The sequence below is a fragment of the Botrytis porri genome, assembly GCF_014898465.1.
Source record: "Botrytis porri strain MUCL 3234 chromosome Unknown BPOR_008, whole genome shotgun sequence".
Classification (NCBI taxonomy): domain Eukaryota; kingdom Fungi; phylum Ascomycota; class Leotiomycetes; order Helotiales; family Sclerotiniaceae; genus Botrytis; species Botrytis porri.
The window spans coordinates 1,915,802-1,937,427 of NW_024066082.1; the positions used below are offsets into that span (position 1 = coordinate 1,915,802).

Below are 21,626 nucleotides of genomic sequence, written 5' to 3' on the forward strand. Positions count from 1 at the left end.
TCAGTGGATTCCGCTGAAACTCTTTCTCCTTTTACCAACTTACAAATTCCTCTTACAAATATACCATTCTCTTCTCTTCTCCTCTCCTCTCCCTCCTTCCCTCCCCTCCCCTCTTCCCTCCCCCCCTTTCCACCTCCATCTCACTCTAACCTTACCACACCTCACTTTAAATTATCTCTCTCCCTCTCTCCCTCTCTCCCTCTCTCCCTATCTCCCTCTCTCCCTCTCTCCCTTATCCCCTATCCCTTATCCCCTATCCCCTCTTTCAACTCAATATCTCTACTTCCCCCATCTCTATCTAACCTTATCCTATCTCCTTTCCCTCTAATCCAATCTTGTCCCACCCCCTCTCATTACCTCTTCTTCACCTCTCCAAATCTCTTTCTCAATTCCTCAATCTACAAATACCTACTTATATAATATAATATAACATTCATATCAATCATACTCAACTATCTACAATCAAGTCTCCAATTCTGCAATTTTGTATTCCTCATCTAATCACTCCCCAAAATCCATACATAACCAAACTAATGAATCATATGACCACAAAAAATAAGCAAAAACATGAAGCCCAAGAATCTTAACAGATTAAAACGAATGTACTGCGGAACTCTTGAGTACCAAAAAAGGAGCAAAGTCAAAAAGACCAAGAATCTTAACAGATTGAAGTGAATCACTACACTCTAGAATTCTCGAGTATTAAAAAAACACTTCCATTCTTGATATAAAGACCTTTTGAATCTTGTAACCTTACTACTCTTAAGAACGTCTCTCAAAACTAATCCATACCATCCATCCACAATCCCCCCCCGTCTCCTTCCCTCCCCCCCCCTCCCCCTCACAACCACACCCTAAACCTTCAACAACAATTTCCCCATCGTCCTCCTCCCCTCAATATCCGTATGCGCCCTCCTCACCTCCTCCAAAGGATAAATCTCATGAATCCTCACATTCAACTTATCCTTAATAATAAAATCAAAGAGTTCCGCCGTGTACCTCTCAAATTCTTCACGGGTAGCGATATATCCGAAAAGTGTTGGACGAAGAACCTTTAGATTCTTTGCTGCGAGTTTAGAGATTGCGAAAGGGGGAACTGCTCCAGACTACAGATATTAGAGTTAGTAGAAATTCGAGGATTTGGAATCAAGGGGGGATGAATGATGAAAAAAGGAGAGAAAGAGAAAAAACTTACAGCATTACCAAAACTAACCACCGTCCCCTTTCTCCTCACCACTTCCAAATCCCCCTCAAATGTATCTTTCCCCACACTATCAAAAGCCGCATGAACCCCCTCTCCCCCTGTAATCTCCATTACCCTCTTAACAATATCCTCCTCCTTATTATTGATCCCCACCGTTGCCCCATTCTCCCTCGCCAACTCTATTTTCTCCTGCGAACTCGCCGTCGCTATAACCTTCGCACCCACCACTCTCAACAGCTGACACAACCACAAACCTACGCCCCCCGCTGCAGCATGCACCAAAATCCAATCATCGCGTTGCACATGGTATGCTTCGCGAATGAGGGTTAGAGCCGTGAGACCTTGAAGAATCGCTGCGGCGGCGATACCAGGAGCGAGTTCAGAGGGAATAGTGTGGACTTTTGCGGCGGGGACGACGGTATATTCGGCGTAGGCGGAGGTACCCAGATAGACTACTCGATCGTGGGGTTTGAGATTGGTGGTTGTGGAGGGGCCGAGGGAAACTATGGTGCCTTCTGCTTCGCGACCAAGGATTTCCGGTTTGGGAGAGGCATAGAGACCGGTGCGGAAATAGCTGGAGGGAAGAGGTTAGCGGATGGGGTTCGAATACTTGATTGAGGGTGGATTGTGTTGTGTATTGGATATACTCTGCGAGGAGTATGTATATCCATCCATCCATCCATCCATCACATCCCATCCCAAAACATCCCACCCAAACCAAACCTCAACATCCACAAAGCCCCAAAATAGGAAATCATAAAACCTACGTATCAATATAATTAACCCCCACAAACTCATTCTTCACCAACACCTCTCCCTCCCCTGGTACCGGCACCTGTACATCCAATCTATAATCCAGCACCTCCACACCCCCCGTCTTCTCAATCACCACCCCTTTCATTTTCTGCGGAATCTCAGACATATTTCTTTTCTGCAGAAATTGAAATTGAAATCCCAATTTCTTATTCTTATTCTCAAACTCAGTTTGGGAAGCGATGGATGGTCTGGTATTCTTGTGGAATTGGGGGGGTAATGTAACTAATGTTGATAAACGTGGGGGTTGTGAGATTACAAGGGTAAGGGTATTCGTGGTATAATATAATGACGAGTAGCGGTAAGGTTAGTTGTGCTCTTGGAACTTCTACCAAATGGTGAAGATTTGAAAATTCGTATAGACATGGAAAGGATCAGGAATCGGGTTAAGGAGAGAGAGAAGATTGGAAATCGGCTGAGATCTTACTTATAACGTATTATAACAACCCCCAACATTCGGAAGTATAGATTCGTCATGTTATACTGATGCTTAACAATCAGATAATCGGTTTTGGATTTCGGGGAGCTATCCCTGGAAGTACAGGGCGAGGGACGAGGGAAAAGAAGAACCCCGCACTTGTGTGATTGAGTTGTTACCACACGGGATCGAAAATGTAGATAATCTTGTAAGAGTCTACAGAGAGACAGAGTACTCAAATAGGTCATTATATATAACTAGCAAACTACTCCAAAGAAAAATAAATCGATACATCACAGTAAATTGCTAGATAGATGTTAAAACAAACAAACCCTGAAACCTGGGTAGGTATCTAAACTAGGTACCTACTTAAATCCCCTCTCCCCCTTTCCACTCACCAGTCATTCCCCTAGATGCATACGATCCATGGGTACAATCAATGCAATCACCTTTCCACCTACTTCCCGTTGAGGCTCTTCTCTCTTTCCCACTATTCAACTCTGAGTCTAATCCAGGCACTCACTATGCAAGCTCCCGGTGAGCTTATTCCAGACTAATCTACCCTACTGAATAGCACTACTACTTTAGCTCCCGCAAGTGTACTTGGTATATTTGAGCTTATCATTGTGACATTCTACTCTATGTTTTAGAGATTGATTGTTTTTCCTAACCCTATCCGTTATCACTTGATCATTCGCCATTTACTGTCGAGATAAATGCTAGCGACCATACAACTATACGACTACACGACTACACGACTACACGATTATACACACATCAACCTGCTCCAATAAGACGTAGATCGTGGGAAAATTGCTTCTAATTTTATTCTCTAATCGGTCGTGAATGAACTTATTTGATATCTATAACTAATATAACCTCATGTAAATGCTCAAAATTAATCATGAGGGCCCTCCTCAAACTGCAAAAACTGTGTTCAATAGGCCCTGCCCTCTAATTATTCTTCTTCTTCAAACTCTCCTTATAATCACTCAAAAGATTCTCCGGGAAAGCTTGACGATATCCTTGTGGGTTGTTACTAACCCATTTCCACAAATGCTCACAAGCATCTTCTAATGTCAACTCAGTCTTCCACTTCAATTCCTCATTCGCGCGAGTGGGATTGGCAGTCAAATCTAGAACATCACCTGCTCGGCGTTCAACTACTTGATATGGAAGGTCACGTCCTACAACATGGCTGAATGCTTTAACCATTTCGAAGACGGTAGATCCACGACCAGATCCCAAGTTCCATGCGCGAACACCTGGTTGTTGTTCGCGAAGGTGATTTAGAGCGGCGAGATGACCCTTTGCCAAATCGACAACGTGGATATAATCGCGAATAGCGGTACCGTCCCGAGAAGTATAGTCTAGAGAATTTTTTTGTTAGCTCTTGCTCAATCTGGAGGAAGGCCGAACCGAGGCTGGAGAGTAGAGAGTGGGAGGGTGGAGAATTGTAGTGGGGGGCGGAGAAGACTGGAGATTTCTTACCATCACCAAATACGAGCAATTTCTCTCGTTTTCCAGTAGCAACCTGGCCCAACAATGGCAAGAGGTTAAATGGGACACCTAGAGGATCTTCGCCCATGATACCACTTGGGTGAGCACCAGCTGGGTTGAAGTATCTCAGTAGTGCACCATTCCATTGCTCATATTTCTCTCCCTTCTTCTTCAAATTATTTCTTTGCGCATTGACATGATCCGTAATGACATCTTCAATTGTGCTCTTGGTGCGTCCGTATGGGTTTGTGGGTCCAATTGGACAATGTTCTGGAATCGGAATCATATTTGGAACCCGAGTCGCATCACCATAGACGGTGGCAGATGAAGAGAAGACGATATTGGTGACATCATATTTGCTCATGCATCTCAAGAGAGAGATTGTTCCACCAACATTAACGCGATAGTATTCAAGTGGGATTTCGGAAGATTCTCCCACTGCCTGTCGCACCAAAGTTGGTTAGTTTGATGATGTTGGTCATGAGATATAGAATCCACCCACCTTTAGAGCAGCAAAATGAATGACACTGTCAATCTTTGGATGAGCAGCAAAGACCTTCTCTAATTTTGCCTCATCTGTAATATCGACTTCGTAGAAATCTGGTCGCTTGCCGCATAGTGTTTCAATGCGATCCAATGCGACAACGGAAGAATTGTATAAACTATCAACAATTACAACATGATAGCCATGTTCCAGTAAGGCCAAAGTTGTAAAAGAGCCGATGTATCCAGTACCTCTATGGAGAGAAAAGCCAATTAGTAAGTAGTTCACCGTTGGTGGTTGGATGATCGATTGATTGATAGATAGATGGATGGATGGATAGATGGCGGGGTTAAATTTCGAGATTTCCCCAGTTTCTCCAACCATTTGTCTCGACTTGAGGGACCGTTTTGAAGATTTTGAAAATCTGCAGCATTATAGAAAAATGACTTACCCGGTGATTAAGACTGTTCCAACTGACATGATTGCTGTATGAACTGATTATTATTCTTTGGATTTTTTATTTTTTTTCAGAGAAGTTGGAAGAAAGGTATTAATAAGTTATTTAACCAACAGCGAGAGACAGGAATAATAAACTAAATAAGAGATTCTCGGTCATCGGGGGGCCTGCAGATCGATGGTGGGGCAACATTCGAAACTGCTGGATGTGCCAGGGATTAACGAGGATTGCCTCATTGTTAATAGATTGTTGATAGATTGTTGATAGATTGTTGATACATGGAAATTTAATCAGCGGTTACCTGAGTAATGATAATCGCATGTAATTTGCGGATAGACACAGGACAGAACAGAGTGAGAACAAGGAAAGAAGCATGAAATGAGATTGGGATTGAGCAACTGTAACAGTAACAGCAACACTCACCGAAACACTCACAGTAACAACAACTGGCCGACAATCCCATGGTCATAGAAAGCCATGTTACTTCACCAAGTAGAAGCATAACATGTGTTGGAATTGGTACCGGTATACGAACACACTCAAAGTACCAGGTATATTTTCACTCCCCATGCCGCCGCCACCGATTGGATTTCCATTATCCGCTCGAATGAAAGACGTTGCAGCAGAGGACTTTACGAGAGGCCGCTATTAATTGAGTCATTCATGCGAGTAAGAACTAGCTAAAGAGGACCCGCGGGGGATAGTGTTACCGTCAACGGGTGATTCCTAGTAGCAGGACTAGCAATATACTGGATCCTCCATTGTCGTCTGAGGTCGGACAATAGTGGGAGGAAGGAAACATGAGTAACCTTGGAACAGATGTCAATGTCGATGTCAATGTGAGTGTTAATGCTAATGCTGATGCTAATGCTAATGCCATTAGCTTTCGACTATTCGGTATATTTAGATCAGTATCTATCTATTTATGGAAGAGAGGAAAGAAAATCTTCCATCTGAAGTTTGGAACTAATGATTCCAAATTGATGAAACCTGCGTACGCTAATTGTATGGAGTAATGGTGGAACAATGGAGAAATGAGATGAGCCCACTACTGTTGATCTCCTGCCTTGTTCTCCGAACTTTGAAGTTCGTCATTTCTTTTTGATTGGGGCTAGATAGGTAAGGTTATCTATGAGACTGTGGCTTTGTGGCTTTGTGGCTAGTGACACAGAATCACATGCATGCATGACCTCGAGTAGCGCTTACATAATCATGCAGGTGATCTCAACTATTCTGCCTCCACGGCAGTGGCCCTCGGAGAGCCAGCGGAGCGTCACTTCAATTCAACCACCTTGAAAATATCGAGACACTGATATTTATGATATTTATGATATTCATTGATCTAAGATGATAAAGAAAGAAACCATATCAGTCATCGAGTACAAACATCGAGGAAAACTTCACCTACAATAGTTCTAGGAGACGTCTTGCAGAATCAATCAAGTATTCGATTTCATACGGTCTTCTTCCATTCCACCATACAATATGGTCTGAAGACTCTTCTACCGTTGAGATGTTACATACCTAGTATTCTCGACCCCCCGTCATTCTTTGTATCCAGCTATACCAGTATCTTCTTCCACTCCATCATTCTTCTGTCCTTTGCTGATATCACAAAGACTCTTGCTAAGATTCCTTTGTGATTTTTTGTTACAGCTTCACTGGTTGCTGCGTCATTTTTTCTCAAATATATCCTTTGACCTTTCCTTTATCTGTTTTGATGTTTTCTGATGTTTGTTTCTAGACCTTTGTATCTGAATGGCACCACAAGATAATTACCCCTCTCTAGGGAAAAAGGCGGGGAGGGATCGAGTCCCGAAATGAGCATAAAAAATGCCAAATCTTTTGTCTACAAGCTTGACCAAATTACCCAATCAAATTTCGACGAACGCCAAGCTGTTTGTCCTGCAGTAGTTGCTGTCTACGATGCTTTTTTGCTTCTGCCGCATATGGATTGCAACCGTTACCTTCTCTTATTTTACATGGGGCCTTGACAAATCATCCCAACGTGTGTCAAAGTTTACCTACAAATCTCAAGATGCAATGTTCAAATCAAAATTTCAACGCGGCGGATACATCCTCCCAAGCACAACCCATTCTTTCAAGTCAAAAAGAGCCTGTTTCAGGGGTAGGAGATTTAAGAAAATTTCTTGAATCGATAGCCCGCATGAGAAGTAATGAAGAGAAAACCGCTTACTGCTTTGAAACGCTTGAGGCATTAGATGTCAATTAAGATGACATATTTGAGTACATGAATACTGTCTTTAAAATACTCAAAAGCAACCCAGCTTGGTGGAAGGATAAATACACCGAAGAGACTCTCGACAATCAACTTCTATACATTCGCCTAGGGATAGAGCAGAACATACCTCGGATTCGCAAGCGTCGAATAGAAAGAGTCAATTATATAAAAGCTAGATGGTCGAAGTATGAAGGAGTATGCTCTTGGGTAGAGGATCCATCACAAACGAGTAATTTTCTTTTTCATTTGGCAAGAGTAGCAAAGAAGTTTCCCAATTACCCTGATGCTCTACATAGATTAAATGATGCTTTGATTCAACGCCTTTTGACATCCAAAAAGGGATCAAGGAATGGAAAGCGATTGCAAGGATCAGATTGTGAGAGGGCGATAAACATTGAAGGGGCACGGAGACACCCTAAATCAATGTATGAAAATCTACGATTGAGCATCAATTTATCAACAGGGTTATATGGCGATATGATTGAAGCCCAGTATCAAGATGACTCGATGAATATCTCTGCCAATATTCTTGATGGGACAACTCTGTTGGAGAAAAATGGTTTATATTTACAACCAGACACACCATATATTAAAGGTGCATCCGAGCTACCTCATGTTCAAGGGATGAACGGAATCGAACCTATTAGCATTGACACCAGACTCAATCACTCTTCTCGAGAATTATCAAGATACACTAGATTTGACGCGGAAGCGGATGAGCTTTCACCTTCTATTGATACTGACTCGGATGAGTCTATGATATCAAACTTTTCCGACACAGCTCGTCAGCTCATTTCCTGTAAATGCACAGTATCTTTTCGTCAAAAGATTGATACATTATACCGGACGCATAAATGGCGCCGTATGCCACCAGATGTTCTCAACGATGTTATGATTATGCTCAATGTTACTATCAGAAACCTGACGAGAGTTTGTTCAAGGCACCAACGGAAAATAGCTGTTTTATCTGGTCTCAAAGTTAAATACTGTAAACAGATCGAGTTAAACGATAGGATGAAAGCTTTAAATACGGCACGTCTCAACGGTGAAGAGGCGTTCAACGCACTTAAGATTGACGAGGCGAGTGGTTGGTTTTCAGATTTACATAGAGTACAACAAAAGTGTGATGCTTTGGGACATTATAAATTTGCTAAGCAGGCAAGTTGGCCTCCGAGGACCATTCAAGACCGTCTTTTCGATGATGATTTTCTGAAAAGAACCCTTTCATTCTTATTATCGTCGGGTGTTACAGGAGTGGAAAGTTGGGATTCTGATGCTGATATTTGCACCTGGGACGAGAAGGGATCTGTGAATATCCCAATATTCAAATGGTGGTGGGTGGCAAATGATGGAGAAGTAGCTCGCATTGTAGATGAAGATCTGGAGATGTATAAACATCACACTCGACAAGATTTTCATGGAAATGAAAACAAAGGCTGGCTCCCAATAGCTTTTCATTCCATAGCACAACAGCTAGTATCACAAGATCCAGTACATTACGCCACATATACGGCCTTAAGACCGGATCATTGGACGAGCTTATTGTCATATCCTTATTATGCAAAATACTCCGAGTTCGATGAAAATCATCCTACAACAGGTGGCTTTGAACATATCGATCAAAATGTGAACAAGCTTTTGAAAGGGGAATTTAACATAAATGCTCAAGTCCAAGGCTCCATTAGTCTCGATGACGAAGCTCTTCTTAACAGTACTAAGATCGTGCCTGGCTTTCACAAACCTGGGGTTCTCGCAGAATGGTGGGCAGGAATACCCGAAGACCACAAAAAAAGCGGTGCCGTAACACGCATCCCAACTATATCGAGCCCGCGACTTAACTGGGAACCGGTACCATGTCTCCACGGCGAAGCACGTTTTACCATGCCCCAAATCCCCCACGGTGCTCAACCCCGCTATCCGGATATGCCCAAACGCCGCACCATTCTTCCCTGGATGTCCCGCGTCGCGGAAGACCATATGACGCTTCCGAATACGGATAATGGGGCGGGGACAGTACAAGATGTTACGTTGGCGCGAGTAGCGTGCATGCCGCCTAAAGCGACACAAAGCGGAAAACCGATCTACAATTCGCATATTCCGTATAGGTTTCCGGGGTGTGTGAGATTGGATTCGTTGGGGGCATTGTCGGATGCACTGTTGGGATTGAGGAGGTGGGATGCGCCGGAGGTGGTGGAGGAGCAAGAGATTCTATTTGGGGAGGATAGAGAGCGGGCGAGGGAATTTATCGAGGAGTGGAGGGAGAATGCTACGAGGGCCGCAAAGAAGGCGTTTGAGATTGGGAAGAGAACGGAAATAAGGGGTTTTGGATCGGATTCTTATTGGATTGATAAGTAGGTTGGTGTATGTCTATTACTGGAAAGAAATGGAGAGGATATGTCAGGGGTGATGGTTCATCATTTATGAGCTATAGATGTCATGGTGCGAATCTAATGATATAACTTTGGTAGTAGGAGCAGTAAGTAGTCTGTCTTTTGGCATTTCTATAGTTGCAACAGTTCAACAATTCCTGAAATACAGTCTCATCAATACAGCTATCCATTGATGGAAGAATATCCAATTTCCAACACAAATTGTATTGTATTCATAGTAGTAACTCAAGATTCATTCAAACTTTGGTGATTTAAACAACATGATGGGTTTGAATACCTGTTTGCATCTGTTAACCCTAGGCAAGCTCTTACATAGATGGAATTAATTGACTTTCAGGCTACATAGATGAATCCCTCCTATCATTCAGGTTGTCGAAGTGATGTGACTTAATGAATATCTAATTTAATGAATATCAATGATAGAATAATCCCCATCGACCGTATCCATATTGTTTATTGTACTTGATTATGACCTACCTAGTAGTGTTTAATATCGGATATCGAATTGATGTACGCCTCTGTAGGTACTTGCCGTGTGATGGGAGCTGGAGCCCTTGTATGCAGTAATTGTGGCTGATCTGATCTGAGGCATTAAGCTTGCAGATTTGGCTAACGGATGGATTGACTGATTGATTTGCTTTGCTTTGTTCCTTAATCTTCAAAGTACAAAGAATCAACACCGAGGAATGGGGAAAAGAAAACACAAATAATCAAAGAAATAACTTCCTTTGTATCTTAAATATTTCCTTTCAATTGACTGAATTCAATCTTTACTTTGTACTCGATCAAGAAAAAAAGGTCTAATTCAATTTCCTAGCGAGAAACTCCGTTTGCATCATTAACTTAAATGGCCTTTGAAGCTATTGTGTCGTTCAATGTGTTCCGCGATATCGTGAACTCCATTATATCAACACGCGCCAAAGAATACAATCAACCATAATAATCACTGCGCATGCGAGTCAAATGCTTCACGAGATACCTTATTGATCTTGCTTCTTACTGAGACGCGTAGACGAAGATATTACCACCGTGTTTGGTGCGAAAAAGTGAATCTGCGCTTTCATTGTTCTTCTCGAGATTTATCCGAATAGCTTCAGAAGAGCTACGGGTTTGCGGGATCGAGAAGCAGCAGTACATCCAAAGTCTTCTCGCAATATATCTACTCACTCACTCTTTGCTTCTTGCTTTCTTCTAGAATCCGCAAGACGAGAATATTTCAGGTGCATATTGCGCATCACGATAGCTTCAAAGGTAGGCCCTTTGCCGTTCCCTCTCATCTCTTCCAGATACAACAGCTGCATGTGTTGGAGTGAGCTACTTATATTGACCTTATCGCTCGAAAATTTGATTAATTCTTACTAATTCACACACCTGCAGATATCAATCTCAACTCCAAGTTCTTCGAATACGCTCAATCGCCTCACGATATCACTGCTAAGATAGCAAGGTTACAACAAATTAACAAACAATGTCTACAAGACGTACTACCAGAGCTGGTAGCCGCACTGCTACTAGTGTTTCCGGATCAAATGCCGTTGGTCCTGAAGATATACCAGCAGCTCGAACACCAGGTAGAGGTCGTCCTAGGAAATCGGCTGGCTCAGTGATTGGTTCTGAACGCGGCGCTGGTCCTCCTCCTGTGGCAGCTTCTACAAGTACTGCGTACGGTACGAATACACTTGCACTCCCAAATTATGGCCCAAGAGCGGCCCCGTTGGCCAACGATATCTCTTCTGTTATTGAAGGTCTTTTGGAGCCAGAATCTTCTAGCAAGGGAGCCAAACCTAGAGCAAATCCTCCCGAAGAACCAATTCCTGATGGTAAGTCCACCCAATTCGATTCCTTTCCTCGGATTTTTTGCTAATTTTATAAGTTGATGCTCGTCCTGCCAAACCATTTCCTCATGCTCCTGCTCACATTCCCTCTATGCGCTCGAGGACTGGACCTGTTAAACGACGACTTCCTCCAAGTGTTGACCGAAATTTCCAGAATGAAAGCGCATTGTACGATAATGCTAGCATTATGTCTGATTCATACCAACAACAAGACTACGATTTCCATATCTCGGGCCCCTTGGATGAAGACGAGCTAAATCGTCGTACTGCATTACGAGATATCATGGAACAACAACAATACATGCGGGGTGGTGCTCGAACTGGGCCAATATTAGAGCTTAGGGATGGAACTGTTGTTGATGTCGGACAGGGTCTGAGATGGCCATTCAGGTTGTAAGTAAAATTGATATCGCTAATGCTGAAATCAAACTGACTATCTATAGTTTTGCAAGGCTTACAAAGGGCCTCTTCAATCTTTTTGGCGATATTACCAAGTCTTTAATACCGTTATTTCTTCTTGGCCTCATTGGCTTCATTGCATGGACTATCTTTTTGAATAGTGGCGAGCCTAGCCTACGTTGGTATGGCACTGATATGTCCTCGAACTTTGGACAGTTCATCCCATCGCAAATTAAACATCCCACTAGAATATTCGCCCCAGAGGAGCTCAAGGAAGTTTACCGCCGTCTGGATGCTGCGGAAGCTGATATAACGTTCCTCAAGCATCGTTCTTCAATTGACAAGAATGCTCTGGAAGAAATCCAGAAATTGCTTCCGGATTTCCTTGTCCTTGAAAAGGACTATGCTGGAAAACCAGCTCTTCCTGCAAAGCTTTGGCAAGCTATGCGAGACAAGATTCGAAGTGATCCATCTCTTATTCCGGAGCCTGTCTATGTTACTGCCGATAGTCCTTCCGCTGGTTCTCCTACTGGTCCCACAACCTCTCCCTCCCCATCTAACATTCGCAATGCTGAAGGCTTCAATGCCAAGACCTTTGATCGATATCTTGAAATTAATAGGCTTAAGATTCAGGGCTGGGCTGGCTCTGAATTTGATGCTCTTCATCAAGCTCGAATGCAACAACTTATCAAAGATGGTAAGATTGCATCAAGAGATGATGCCATCGAATTGATCAAAAAGGAATGGAAAGACAAGACAGCAGAGGTTAAGTTGGAGCTCCAAAAATACATTACAGATTTGCAAGACAAGGTCACAAATCTTGGAAAGAAAGTTCTCACCGCTGGGCAAGTAAGGGCAATTGCTAAAGAAGTTAGCTTAGCTCAAATCGAAGCTATTTCAGACGCAAATGTCAATCAAAAGACCGATCGACCCCTTCGACGTATGGATCATTTCGCCAAGCGATCCCATTCTGCTGTCATTCCTCGTCTCACCTCGCCTTCTTACCGTTTTCCACACATGGATTTTGGATTTGTTCACAGAAGTATTGCCTTGATCTTTAATCAACCTATCCCTCTCCCCAATTCTGCCGATACAGCTCTTACCGCATGGGATGAAATTGGTGATTGTTGGTGCTCACCACAACAAAATGGTAACGGCCCTACACTTGGTGTCGTAACGGCTAATCATATCTGGCCTGACCAAGTCGTTGTGGAACACTACCCTCAATCCGGTTACGTCAACTCAGGTCTCTCACCTCTCTCAGCACCAAGCCAAATGGAACTCCTAGTCTATCTCCCTCACACCCCTACTTTCGCGAAAGTCAAAGAGCGCTCTGATGAAATCTTCCCGGAAGCAAATTACGATGATCTTGAGTCTGGCTGGGTAAAGCTGGCCGATTGGACATACGATGCTTATGGTGGAAGCGTTCAATCTTTTCCGCTACAAGTAGATCTTAGAGATTTCGTCACGGAACCGGAAGATAATATCAAGAACGATACGTCTGCTAGTAATAAATTCTTGGTCAGAAGTAAAGGGAATCATGGCGATGGTAAGGTGCCTTATACTTGTCTTTATAGACTTAGGTTACATGGAGATGTGAGGCCCAATGAAAATACTCTCTACACGGGGGTTAGTGAAGATTGAGGAGGAGGATGTCTAAACTTATCTGGCATTTTTTTCTTTCTCGCATTTGTTTTGCTTTTGTTTGGTGAGGGCTTTACCTTGCTTGGGAAGGGGTGTATATGGTATGGTATGGTGCAAAATGGGATGGGATGGATGGATGGGACTGGACTGGGAAGGAAATCTTACTTGCCGCGCGATCACTTATTATATGAACAAAGCCGGATTGTACGCACATGGAGTGGGGTTTTGACACTTTTGGATGAGCGTGGGCGTATGAAGGATACATACATACATACCCTTCGTTTAGAGTGTGTATACACTGTACTTACTATATGTGGAACTCTGTACCTGTCTGTGGTCTGTGTGTTTGGTATGCAGACAGTTGTAACTCGGGTGAGGTAATGAAGAGGGAAATGTGTATTTTTGGGAATTTTTTGAGTGGTTTTTTGTTGTGTGACGTGATGTGATGTGATGTGTATGTGCAAGTATCGAATTTCAACACCATAGGTAATCTTTCGTGATAAAAATCATCTGATATTTTATCTTTCGAGAAGTATGGAGATGGAAGAGATAGAAACTATACATGACCCCCCCAAAAATGCAAATCCATATCCATATCCTCAATTACATTCACAAATCTAGAATCGATTAATCAATAATATAACCATACAAAACATGTAAAGATTTAGCGCTCTATACTGTACTGTACATCATGCCATCCTGTTCAATATATGTGGATCCTGTGTTCTCTTAAAGACCCTCTCGTGTCTAGTGGTATCATGCATATGCATCCATCCAATCACCCATCCCTTTTCTTTCTTCCTGTCCCGTATTCCATGTCTTTCCTCTCTATTCAGTACTCAGTATTCGAGTATGTCATATACCCCCGATAATTCTCTCTTATGCCTTTTCAGCTTCTAGCCTTTCGCTTCTAGCTTCTCACATCCTCTCATACCCCCATCCCTAATAATCTCTCCCCAATCTCTCTTCTTCATCCTCTACCAATTCATACGCAGGCCGGAATTTTATCTCTCCCTCTCCTTCTCCCTTGCTATCCTCAGCGACTAGTACAGGATTCGGATGCGTATCGGTTGTGCCTCCGAGTGAGGTGTAGCCTTGATCGTAGAGCGGACAGTAGGGGATATTGAGGTGGCGGATGAACTATGGGGGGGTTGTGTTAGTATTCTTTTGTGAGTGATTTCTAATTCTCTGAATTCGAGATCCCAGATCCTAGGATATGAAAAGAGCAAAGGAAAGAAGTAAGAGGGGGAGGGAAACCCCAAGAACGCATAATAATAATGACAATAAACTCACCCCCCAAATCTCCCGATAATGCCAATCAATCACCGGATGCACCCTCATAAACCGCGGCCATCCCCCATCCGTCAAATCAAAATGCGTCAGATCCGCACCATGCGGATCTGTCCTTCGGGTGCCCACCAAAATCGCCTTCACAACCGGGTGATCGTGTAAGTATTGCGTGAATGCTTCTTTCATCGGCGACGCGTAGCGCGAGAGTTGGAGATGGTAGTGTGCGGAAGAGGAGGCGACAAAGGTGTCGACTTCAGGGAAGGGATGCGGGGAGAGGATGTAGACGGAGGGGAGAGCGGGGGGGAGGGGTTTAGATTCCGATGAGGAGGATGAGGTGGATTGGTGATTGGAGAGCGCGGTGAGGAGCAGGATCAGTAGGACCAGACAGTCTTTTCCGCCGTTGTAGGAAAATGATATTTCTTCTAGACTATAAGGATTCACACATGTTAGCACAGTTTCAATAGGTATCTGATACTCAATTCCTCTCCTCCTCGCTCACAATCGCACACCCTCACAGGAAACATACCTATACCGTTCCAAACACTCCCTAATGACCCCCAGCGCAACCCTCGTCTGCTGCTGTACCCCCCTCAAAACCTCTTCCTCCTCTCCAAACTGTTCTTCCAGAAACCCATTTACCTTCCCCGCCACCTCATCGCATCTCTCTAGCAGATTGCCCACTTGATCTATATCCCCATTTGCATCTCCATCCCTATCCTCCTCCCCTCTCAACCCCAAGCCCGCAGCCTTCGTATCCGTATCCGGGTCCCCCCTCTCAGCGCAAGCAGCCTGCCATTGCTTTTCAATATGATTCTCATCTCTGTCCTGCATATCGGGTAATCCTCTCATATCATTATCTACCTGACCTTTAAACACCCATCTATCTCAATCTCTCAATCAGTCTCTCTCTGGCATAAATAAAAAATGAATTAAAAGCAAAGCAAGAAGAAAAGAAAAAGAAGTTCTGTACAACTTGAGGGTGGGAGGGTTCCCGCGCCGTCGGATCACCTCCGAGTCGAATTGGCTTTGGGGCTCCATAAAAATGTGAGGTAAGCTTCACATGGGCCGAACGACCAATCGTGGTGGTGTGAGCAGTGATTTACTGGGTGGAATGTGGGGGTTAGGTTTGGAGGGGTAGTTTTAGCCAAGATTCGGTGAGATGGGCTCGAGATGGGGTCGTGATATGCGATGCAATGAATATGTATATATTCAACACAATGACAACAAGAGGAGAAGAAAAGTCAAGAAGGGTATATAGAAATTCAATTCTGATCTGATTATCAACGCTCTTTTTAAATCTAATGTTACTCCTACTCCGAATGCCAAAATTAATTAAGAAGACCAGCAGCCAAAGCCTCCAGATCTTCCAATGTCTCGGGTTCATCCGCAGCTTCGATAACACGACTCTTTCTCTTAGCAACCTTTCTCTCATCATCTGAATCATCCTCAAACCATTTCTTAGGTCTCTTTGCAGGTCTTGCCGTACTATCTTCACCCTCTTCGTCTTCCGGTAGAGGTAAAGATCTAAGAAGAGCCATAGGATCTTCGTCATCTCCAGGACCAACCAATTCAGGCGCCTCATTATCGTCCTCTAATGCTGCTTCTCTTGCTTTACGTTTCTCACGCTTTTCTCGTTTCTTATCCTTTGCAGTTTGTTTATCAAGAAGATCTGCTTGACGAACTCTTTCTGCTTCTTCTGCCAAGAATTTAGCTCGTTGCTCCTCGGCTGGACCTCTGGCGCGGAAATCTTCTTCGTCTTCCAATTCGTATACTTGATGAGGATTGCCCTCTTCATCGAATACCAATTTCGTTCCTCTATCTTTGAGCTTGAGAAGCTTCTTCTTGGATTTAAGAAGTTTCTCTTTCCGTTTCGAGTCTATCACAATTGGATCCTTGCTAATACCCTCAATAACCTTTCCTAATGGCCCGGTCGCAGCAATATCGTCATCATCGTCGTCGTCGGAACTATCGTTGTTACCCACAGGTATCACTCTCTTAACTGACAAGAAGTCATTGTCCTCATCAGCGTCCGCGGTACCATCTACATCCTTCATAGGGGTATCTTCTGCGATCATCTTGGAGTAATGGCCAGACAAAACATCCTGGTTACGACGCTCAAACATTCTATCGTATTTCGTTCGGACTTCTTCTTTCCTTTTGGGTTTCTTTTCGGTTTCACTATCGTCGTCGCTAGATTCAATAGCAGCTCTTGGAGCATTTTTGACATTCTTCGCATCGTTTCCTTTCTGGAATTTAATCTTTGGCGCACCGGGAAGACCCATACTCGACGCAAAGCCCTCCAAATCAACCTTATTGATATTGAATATCTCCTTGTCTTTTTGTAAGAAGATGGATTTGGCATAACTGACAAATGCCTTCTGACCTAGGTACTTCAACTCTGGGTCCTGGAAGCACATATTTTGTAATTGATTCTTGATGTCTTGCGTCTTATTGGGTCGGATATTAATCTTTTGTATCGGTACTTTCTTATGTTCCAATCGTTTCAACATGCCCTCTTCCTCAGATGGGTCCAGAAACATGACTGCCCGGCCTACTTTCCCATAACGTGCAGTTCGACCAACTCTGTGAATATAGGTATCAGCATCCTCAGGGCAATCTAATTGAATTACCCAATCGACTGCAGGAAAGTCAAGACCTCTTGCAACAATATCTGTAGCAAATATACAAGAGTTTTTCGATGAAGAGAACTTTGAAGTAATGTCAAGCCTTGCGGTTTGCTTTTGCCTACCATGGAGATGAAGCAATGGAATACCAGGTTGTAAATGCCTCAAACTTTCGTAGACAAAACGCACTTGCTTGCCTGAAGACATGAATACTATTATTTTAGCCTTTAGGTTAGCTCTAATGAAGCCAAATAGCGTGTTAAGCTTTGCAGGTAAAGGCACCACACAATAATGCTGCTGTAATGTTGTGGGGGTGGCTGAGGATGCAGCTTCATGTACTGCGACATATTCGGGTTCCTTCAAACTCAATCTTGCTAGATCCGATACTCTCTTCGTTTGTGTGGCACTGAATAGCATCGTCTGCCTTTGTTTCGGTAGATGTTCCAGTATAGCGTCGACAGATGTTTGAAATCCCATATCCATAATTCGATCCGCCTCATCTAGGACTAACATTTGTAGGTTATCAACATCGAATGCCGCCGTTTGATCCATATGTTGTAACATGCGCCCAGGTGTACACACAAGTATATTCATCCTCCCCAGACGTTCTCTCTCTTCTTGCAGACTTCGGCCTCCGATGATCAATCCTGCGGAGAAAGTGTGGTATCGTCCAATTTTTCGCAAAACCTCGAAGATTTGGATGGCCAATTCACGAGTTGGAGATATAATGAGGGCACCGAGGCCATCTAATTCGGTCCATTTCTGCCTGTAAAGATTTTCCAATACCGGTACTAAAAATGCAAGAGTCTTTCCACTACCAGTTTTCGCAGCGCCCAGAATATCTTTTCCCTTGAGCGCAAGAGGTACAGCTTTCGATTGAACGTCCGTCAAAGTTTTGAAATGAGATGCTTCGAGTCCAGATGATGTCGGTTCTGATAGGGGAAGTTCAGAGAAGTTTTTGATTTCTGCTTTCGCATCCTGAGAGAGTAAGTAAATGTCGATAAGAAAGGTATTGTTGCACTTACAAGCTCATCGACTGATTTCTGAAGCTTTTCAAGATCTTCTATATCTCTTTTCCTTTTCAAAGTTTTGGAATCATTTTTGCCCTTGCTAACAATCTTGGACTTGCGTCCGGAAGCTGGTGGTGCCATGATTCTCAAATATTTATGTACAATATCAATTCATCGCTCACCGTCCAAAAATACTTCGAATATATTTTTCCAATCTGCCTCCAAAATTTAAGGTTTTGCGCTAATGAAAGCGGTGAATGCATGCACAGGCCAAATCAGAAAAAAAGTTGAACTGATAAGATTTTGGATATCTTCAATGCTTTGAATGCTGCTGTTTGGGCGAGCTGTGAAAAAAATACGACTCCCAAAATGCCTCGTCGTGCAGCTTCCCCCGCGCTTTCGGAGAATGATTTTGATATCACAAAATCTCTCTTCAATGATGATATCGACGGAGATGACGACAATTTCGGAAATACAACTACCAAAAATCTAGAACCTCTGGATGCTAACGGTATATTGGATCTGGGACTTGAGAGCGATGGAGATGGCGATGGAGCTTTTATATCGGCACAGCAATCAGCTGCGAACCGAAAGAATTCAAATGTGAAAGGGCAGAGTGTCAAGAAGGGTGGTGGATTTCAGGCAATGGGTATGAGATTCCTCTCTCTTTGTATTTTGCGCAAATGTGCTAATTTTTAACCAAGGATTGAATTCTCATTTGTTAAAGGCAATTAGTAGAAAAGGATTCAATGTACCTACACCTATTCAACGGAAAACGATACCCTTAGTCCTTGATAATCAAGATGTTGTTGGTATGGCTAGAACTGGTTCCGGAAAAACTGCCGCCTTCGTCATTCCAATGATTGAAAAGTTGAGAGCTCATAGTGTGCGTGTTGGTGCAAGAGCTCTAATTATGTCTCCATCTCGAGAATTGGCTTTACAAACATTGAAAGTTGTTAAGGAATTTGGACGAGGAACTGACCTTAAATGTGTACTACTTGTTGGAGGTGACAGTCTCGAAGAACAATTCGGATTTATGGCCGGAAATCCTGATATTGTTATTGCTACGCCTGGTCGTTTCTTACATTTGAAGGTTGAAATGTCTCTGGATCTATCGTCGATGAAATATGTTGTTTTTGATGAAGCCGATCGTCTATTCGAAATGGGGTTCGCTGCTCAATTGGGAGAAATTCTTCACGCCTTGCCAATTTCAAGACAAACTTTATTGTTTTCTGCAACCTTACCAAAGTCGCTGGTGGAATTTGCCAGAGCTGGTCTTCAAGAGCCAAGTTTGGTTCGTCTTGATGCAGAGAGCAAAGTTTCCCCGGATCTTCAGAGCGCATTTTTCAGTGTTAAAGGTGCTGAAAAAGAAGGTGCTTTGTTGCACATTCTCCAAGATTTGGTCAAAATGCCCACAGGTCTACCCGAGAATGCACTAAACGCAACAGATAGGTTTGACAAGAAGCGCAAGAGAGGTCCCGATGGCCCAAGTAGGAAACTAAAGCCTACAGAGCATTCAACCATCATATTCGCAGCTACGAAGCATCATGTCGACTACCTGGCTTCTCTACTTCGCATGTCTGGATTTGCTGTTTCTCATGCTTATGGTTCACTCGATCAAACCGCTAGAAATATCCAGGTTGAAGATTTCCGTACTGGAAAATCAAATATATTAGTAGTTACTGATGTCGCCGCTAGAGGTATTGATATTCCTGTCCTAGCAAATGTCATTAATTATGACTTTCCACCACAACCAAAGGTTTTCGTTCATCGAGTCGGTCGTACTGCAAGAGCTGGTCAACGGGGTTGGAGTTACAGCTTGGTCAGAGATACTGACGCGCCATACCTTCTCGATTTACAGCTATTTTTAGGAAGGAGATTACTTCTTGGACGCGAGTGTGGCGATTCACCAAACTACGCTGAAGATGTAATTGTTGGTGCTCTGCAGAGAAATGAGATAGAAAGCAAGTCGGAATGGATCACGAAACTTCTCTATGATGACGATGATCTTACCGCGCTTCGAAATGTATCAGCCAAGGGAGAAAAGCTCTACGTTAAGACCCGTAACTCGGCATCAAGCGAGAGTGCAAAGAGAGCTAAAGAAGTAGTAGCATCGAAAGGATGGATGGAACTGCATCCACTCTTTAAAGATGTAACCAATGGTGCTGAACAAGCTCGATTAGACATGCTCGCAAAAATTAGTGGATTCAGACCTAACGAGACTGTCTTTGAGATCGGGCAAAAAGGCAAAGCTGCTCACAGTGAGGCTGCTGAAATCATGCGACACCGAAGGGAGAAAATAATTCCAAGGCGACAGAAGGAGGAGGACGAAAAGGCAGCCGCAGCAGCAGAAGAATTAGATAACGATACAGCTATGGAGGTAGACGGCGACGACAATGACGATGATCATCTTGAGGTTACGGTTACCGGAGGAGATGACGACATGGTTGAGGCATCGGAAAACGAGCTTGAAGTTACCTTCTCGAAAGCATCCCAAAAAGGCAAAGGACGAACGCTATCTTGGAAAGACTCCGAAAATTTCATGTCATACACACCGAAAACTATCAATACTGCAGAAGAACGTGGATATGGTGTTCATTCGGGTTCATATAACACAGCATCTCAAAACTCAAATTTCGTCGAGGCAGCTAGAGGCGTCACTATGGACCTCACTAACGATGACGGGGCGAAATCCTTTGCCGAGCCCGCTAGAGCAAAGGGAATGAGATGGGATAAAAAGAACAGTAAATATGTTGCTCGAGCCAACGATGAGGATGGATCTAAAGGAACCAAATATATTCGTGGAGAGAGTGGTCAAAAGATTGCAGCTAGTTTCCAAAGTGGCCGATTCGATAGATGGCGTAAAGCACACAAGGTTGACCGTATGCCTCGAACAGGTGAAGCAGAACGCGAGGGCCCTGCCAGTGCTGGTGGTGTTGGACGAGGCTTCGGTACAAGATATAAGCACAAGCAAGAGAGAGCACCAAAGGAAGCTGATAAGTATCGTGATGATTACCATGTCAGGAAGAAGAGAGTTGCTGAGGCGAAGGAAAAGAGAGTTGGCTCATTCAAAGATGGTAGTGGAAAGTCGGAAATTAAGAGTACGGAGGATATTCGAAAGGATAGAAAGTTACAGGAGAGGAGGAAAGCAAAGAATGCTAGACCATCGAAGAAGGGTAAATATTAGTAATATAGCGTGCGCAGTGTATTGTTTACAGAAGTATAGATGGGTATTCTCCGCCCCATTCGTACCGCTTATTGAGGCCCTTGTGCTAATGTGTCAAATTGTGGATGAGAGTGAGAACTTGGTCGCGCA

At 43.5% G+C, this 21,626-nt stretch overlaps 8 protein-coding genes across 8 annotated transcripts; 4 read left to right on the forward strand and 4 right to left on the reverse strand.

Annotated features, from left to right (window-relative positions):
* Nucleotides 1–851: 851 nt before the first annotated feature.
* Nucleotides 852–2,492, reverse strand: EAF01_006677 (uncharacterized protein). The gene is made up of 3 exons (XM_038914931.1): nucleotides 1,972–2,492; nucleotides 1,196–1,778; nucleotides 852–1,106 (listed from the first exon to the last, which is right to left on the reverse strand). Exons 1-3 carry the CDS (start codon nucleotides 2,124–2,126, stop codon nucleotides 855–857), a joined length of 990 nt encoding a protein of 329 aa, XP_038769886.1. The 5' UTR covers nucleotides 2,127–2,492; the 3' UTR covers nucleotides 852–854.
* An 897-nt stretch (nucleotides 2,493–3,389) lies between these two features.
* Nucleotides 3,390–4,899, reverse strand: EAF01_006678 (uncharacterized protein; the record flags this gene model as incomplete). Its single annotated transcript, XM_038914932.1, has 4 exons — nucleotides 3,390–3,805; nucleotides 3,927–4,377; nucleotides 4,438–4,672; nucleotides 4,871–4,899. 4 exons carry the CDS (start codon nucleotides 4,897–4,899, stop codon nucleotides 3,390–3,392), a joined length of 1,131 nt encoding a protein of 376 aa, XP_038769887.1.
* A 2,015-nt stretch (nucleotides 4,900–6,914) lies between these two features.
* EAF01_006679 (uncharacterized protein) lies at nucleotides 6,915–7,109 on the forward strand (the record flags this gene model as incomplete). The annotated part of the gene is made up of 1 exon (XM_038914933.1): nucleotides 6,915–7,109. One exon carries the CDS (start codon nucleotides 6,915–6,917, stop codon nucleotides 7,107–7,109), a length of 195 nt encoding a protein of 64 aa, XP_038769888.1.
* Nucleotides 7,110–7,127: 18 nt separating this feature from the next.
* Nucleotides 7,128–9,473, forward strand: EAF01_006680 (uncharacterized protein; the record flags this gene model as incomplete). Its single annotated transcript, XM_038914934.1, has 1 exon — nucleotides 7,128–9,473. The coding sequence occupies one exon, from the start codon at nucleotides 7,128–7,130 to the stop codon at nucleotides 9,471–9,473; it is 2,346 nt and encodes a 781-aa protein (XP_038769889.1).
* Nucleotides 9,474–10,976: 1,503 nt separating this feature from the next.
* On the forward strand, nucleotides 10,977–13,386 carry EAF01_006681 (uncharacterized protein; the record flags this gene model as incomplete). Its single annotated transcript, XM_038914935.1, has 3 exons — nucleotides 10,977–11,328; nucleotides 11,382–11,736; nucleotides 11,787–13,386. 3 exons carry the CDS (start codon nucleotides 10,977–10,979, stop codon nucleotides 13,384–13,386), a joined length of 2,307 nt encoding a protein of 768 aa, XP_038769890.1.
* A 942-nt stretch (nucleotides 13,387–14,328) lies between these two features.
* EAF01_006682 (uncharacterized protein) lies at nucleotides 14,329–15,525 on the reverse strand (the record flags this gene model as incomplete). The annotated part of the gene is made up of 3 exons (XM_038914936.1): nucleotides 14,329–14,526; nucleotides 14,680–15,103; nucleotides 15,203–15,525. The coding sequence occupies 3 exons, from the start codon at nucleotides 15,523–15,525 to the stop codon at nucleotides 14,329–14,331; spliced, it is 945 nt and encodes a 314-aa protein (XP_038769891.1).
* Nucleotides 15,526–16,004: 479 nt separating this feature from the next.
* On the reverse strand, nucleotides 16,005–18,451 carry EAF01_006683 (uncharacterized protein; the record flags this gene model as incomplete). Its single annotated transcript, XM_038914937.1, has 2 exons — nucleotides 16,005–18,278; nucleotides 18,326–18,451. 2 exons carry the CDS (start codon nucleotides 18,449–18,451, stop codon nucleotides 16,005–16,007), a joined length of 2,400 nt encoding a protein of 799 aa, XP_038769892.1.
* Nucleotides 18,452–18,679: 228 nt separating this feature from the next.
* Nucleotides 18,680–21,497, forward strand: EAF01_006684 (uncharacterized protein; the record flags this gene model as incomplete). Its single annotated transcript, XM_038914938.1, has 2 exons — nucleotides 18,680–18,959; nucleotides 19,015–21,497. The coding sequence occupies 2 exons, from the start codon at nucleotides 18,680–18,682 to the stop codon at nucleotides 21,495–21,497; spliced, it is 2,763 nt and encodes a 920-aa protein (XP_038769893.1).
* Between the last annotated feature and the right edge of the window lie 129 nt (nucleotides 21,498–21,626).

Excerpts from the sequence above, each read along its gene's own strand:
- EAF01_006677 (XM_038914931.1), bottom strand. The coding sequence starts at position 2,126 with ATGTCTGAGATTCCGCAGAAAATGAAAGGGGTGGTGATTGAGAAGACG. Across the intron at positions 1,779-1,971 it reads GGGGTTAATTATATTGATAC|CTATTTCCGCACCGGTCTCT; the intron begins GTAGGTTTTATG and ends TCTTCCCTCCAG. Across the intron at positions 1,107-1,195 it reads TGGTTAGTTTTGGTAATGCT|TCTGGAGCAGTTCCCCCTTT; the intron begins GTAAGTTTTTTC and ends TAATATCTGTAG.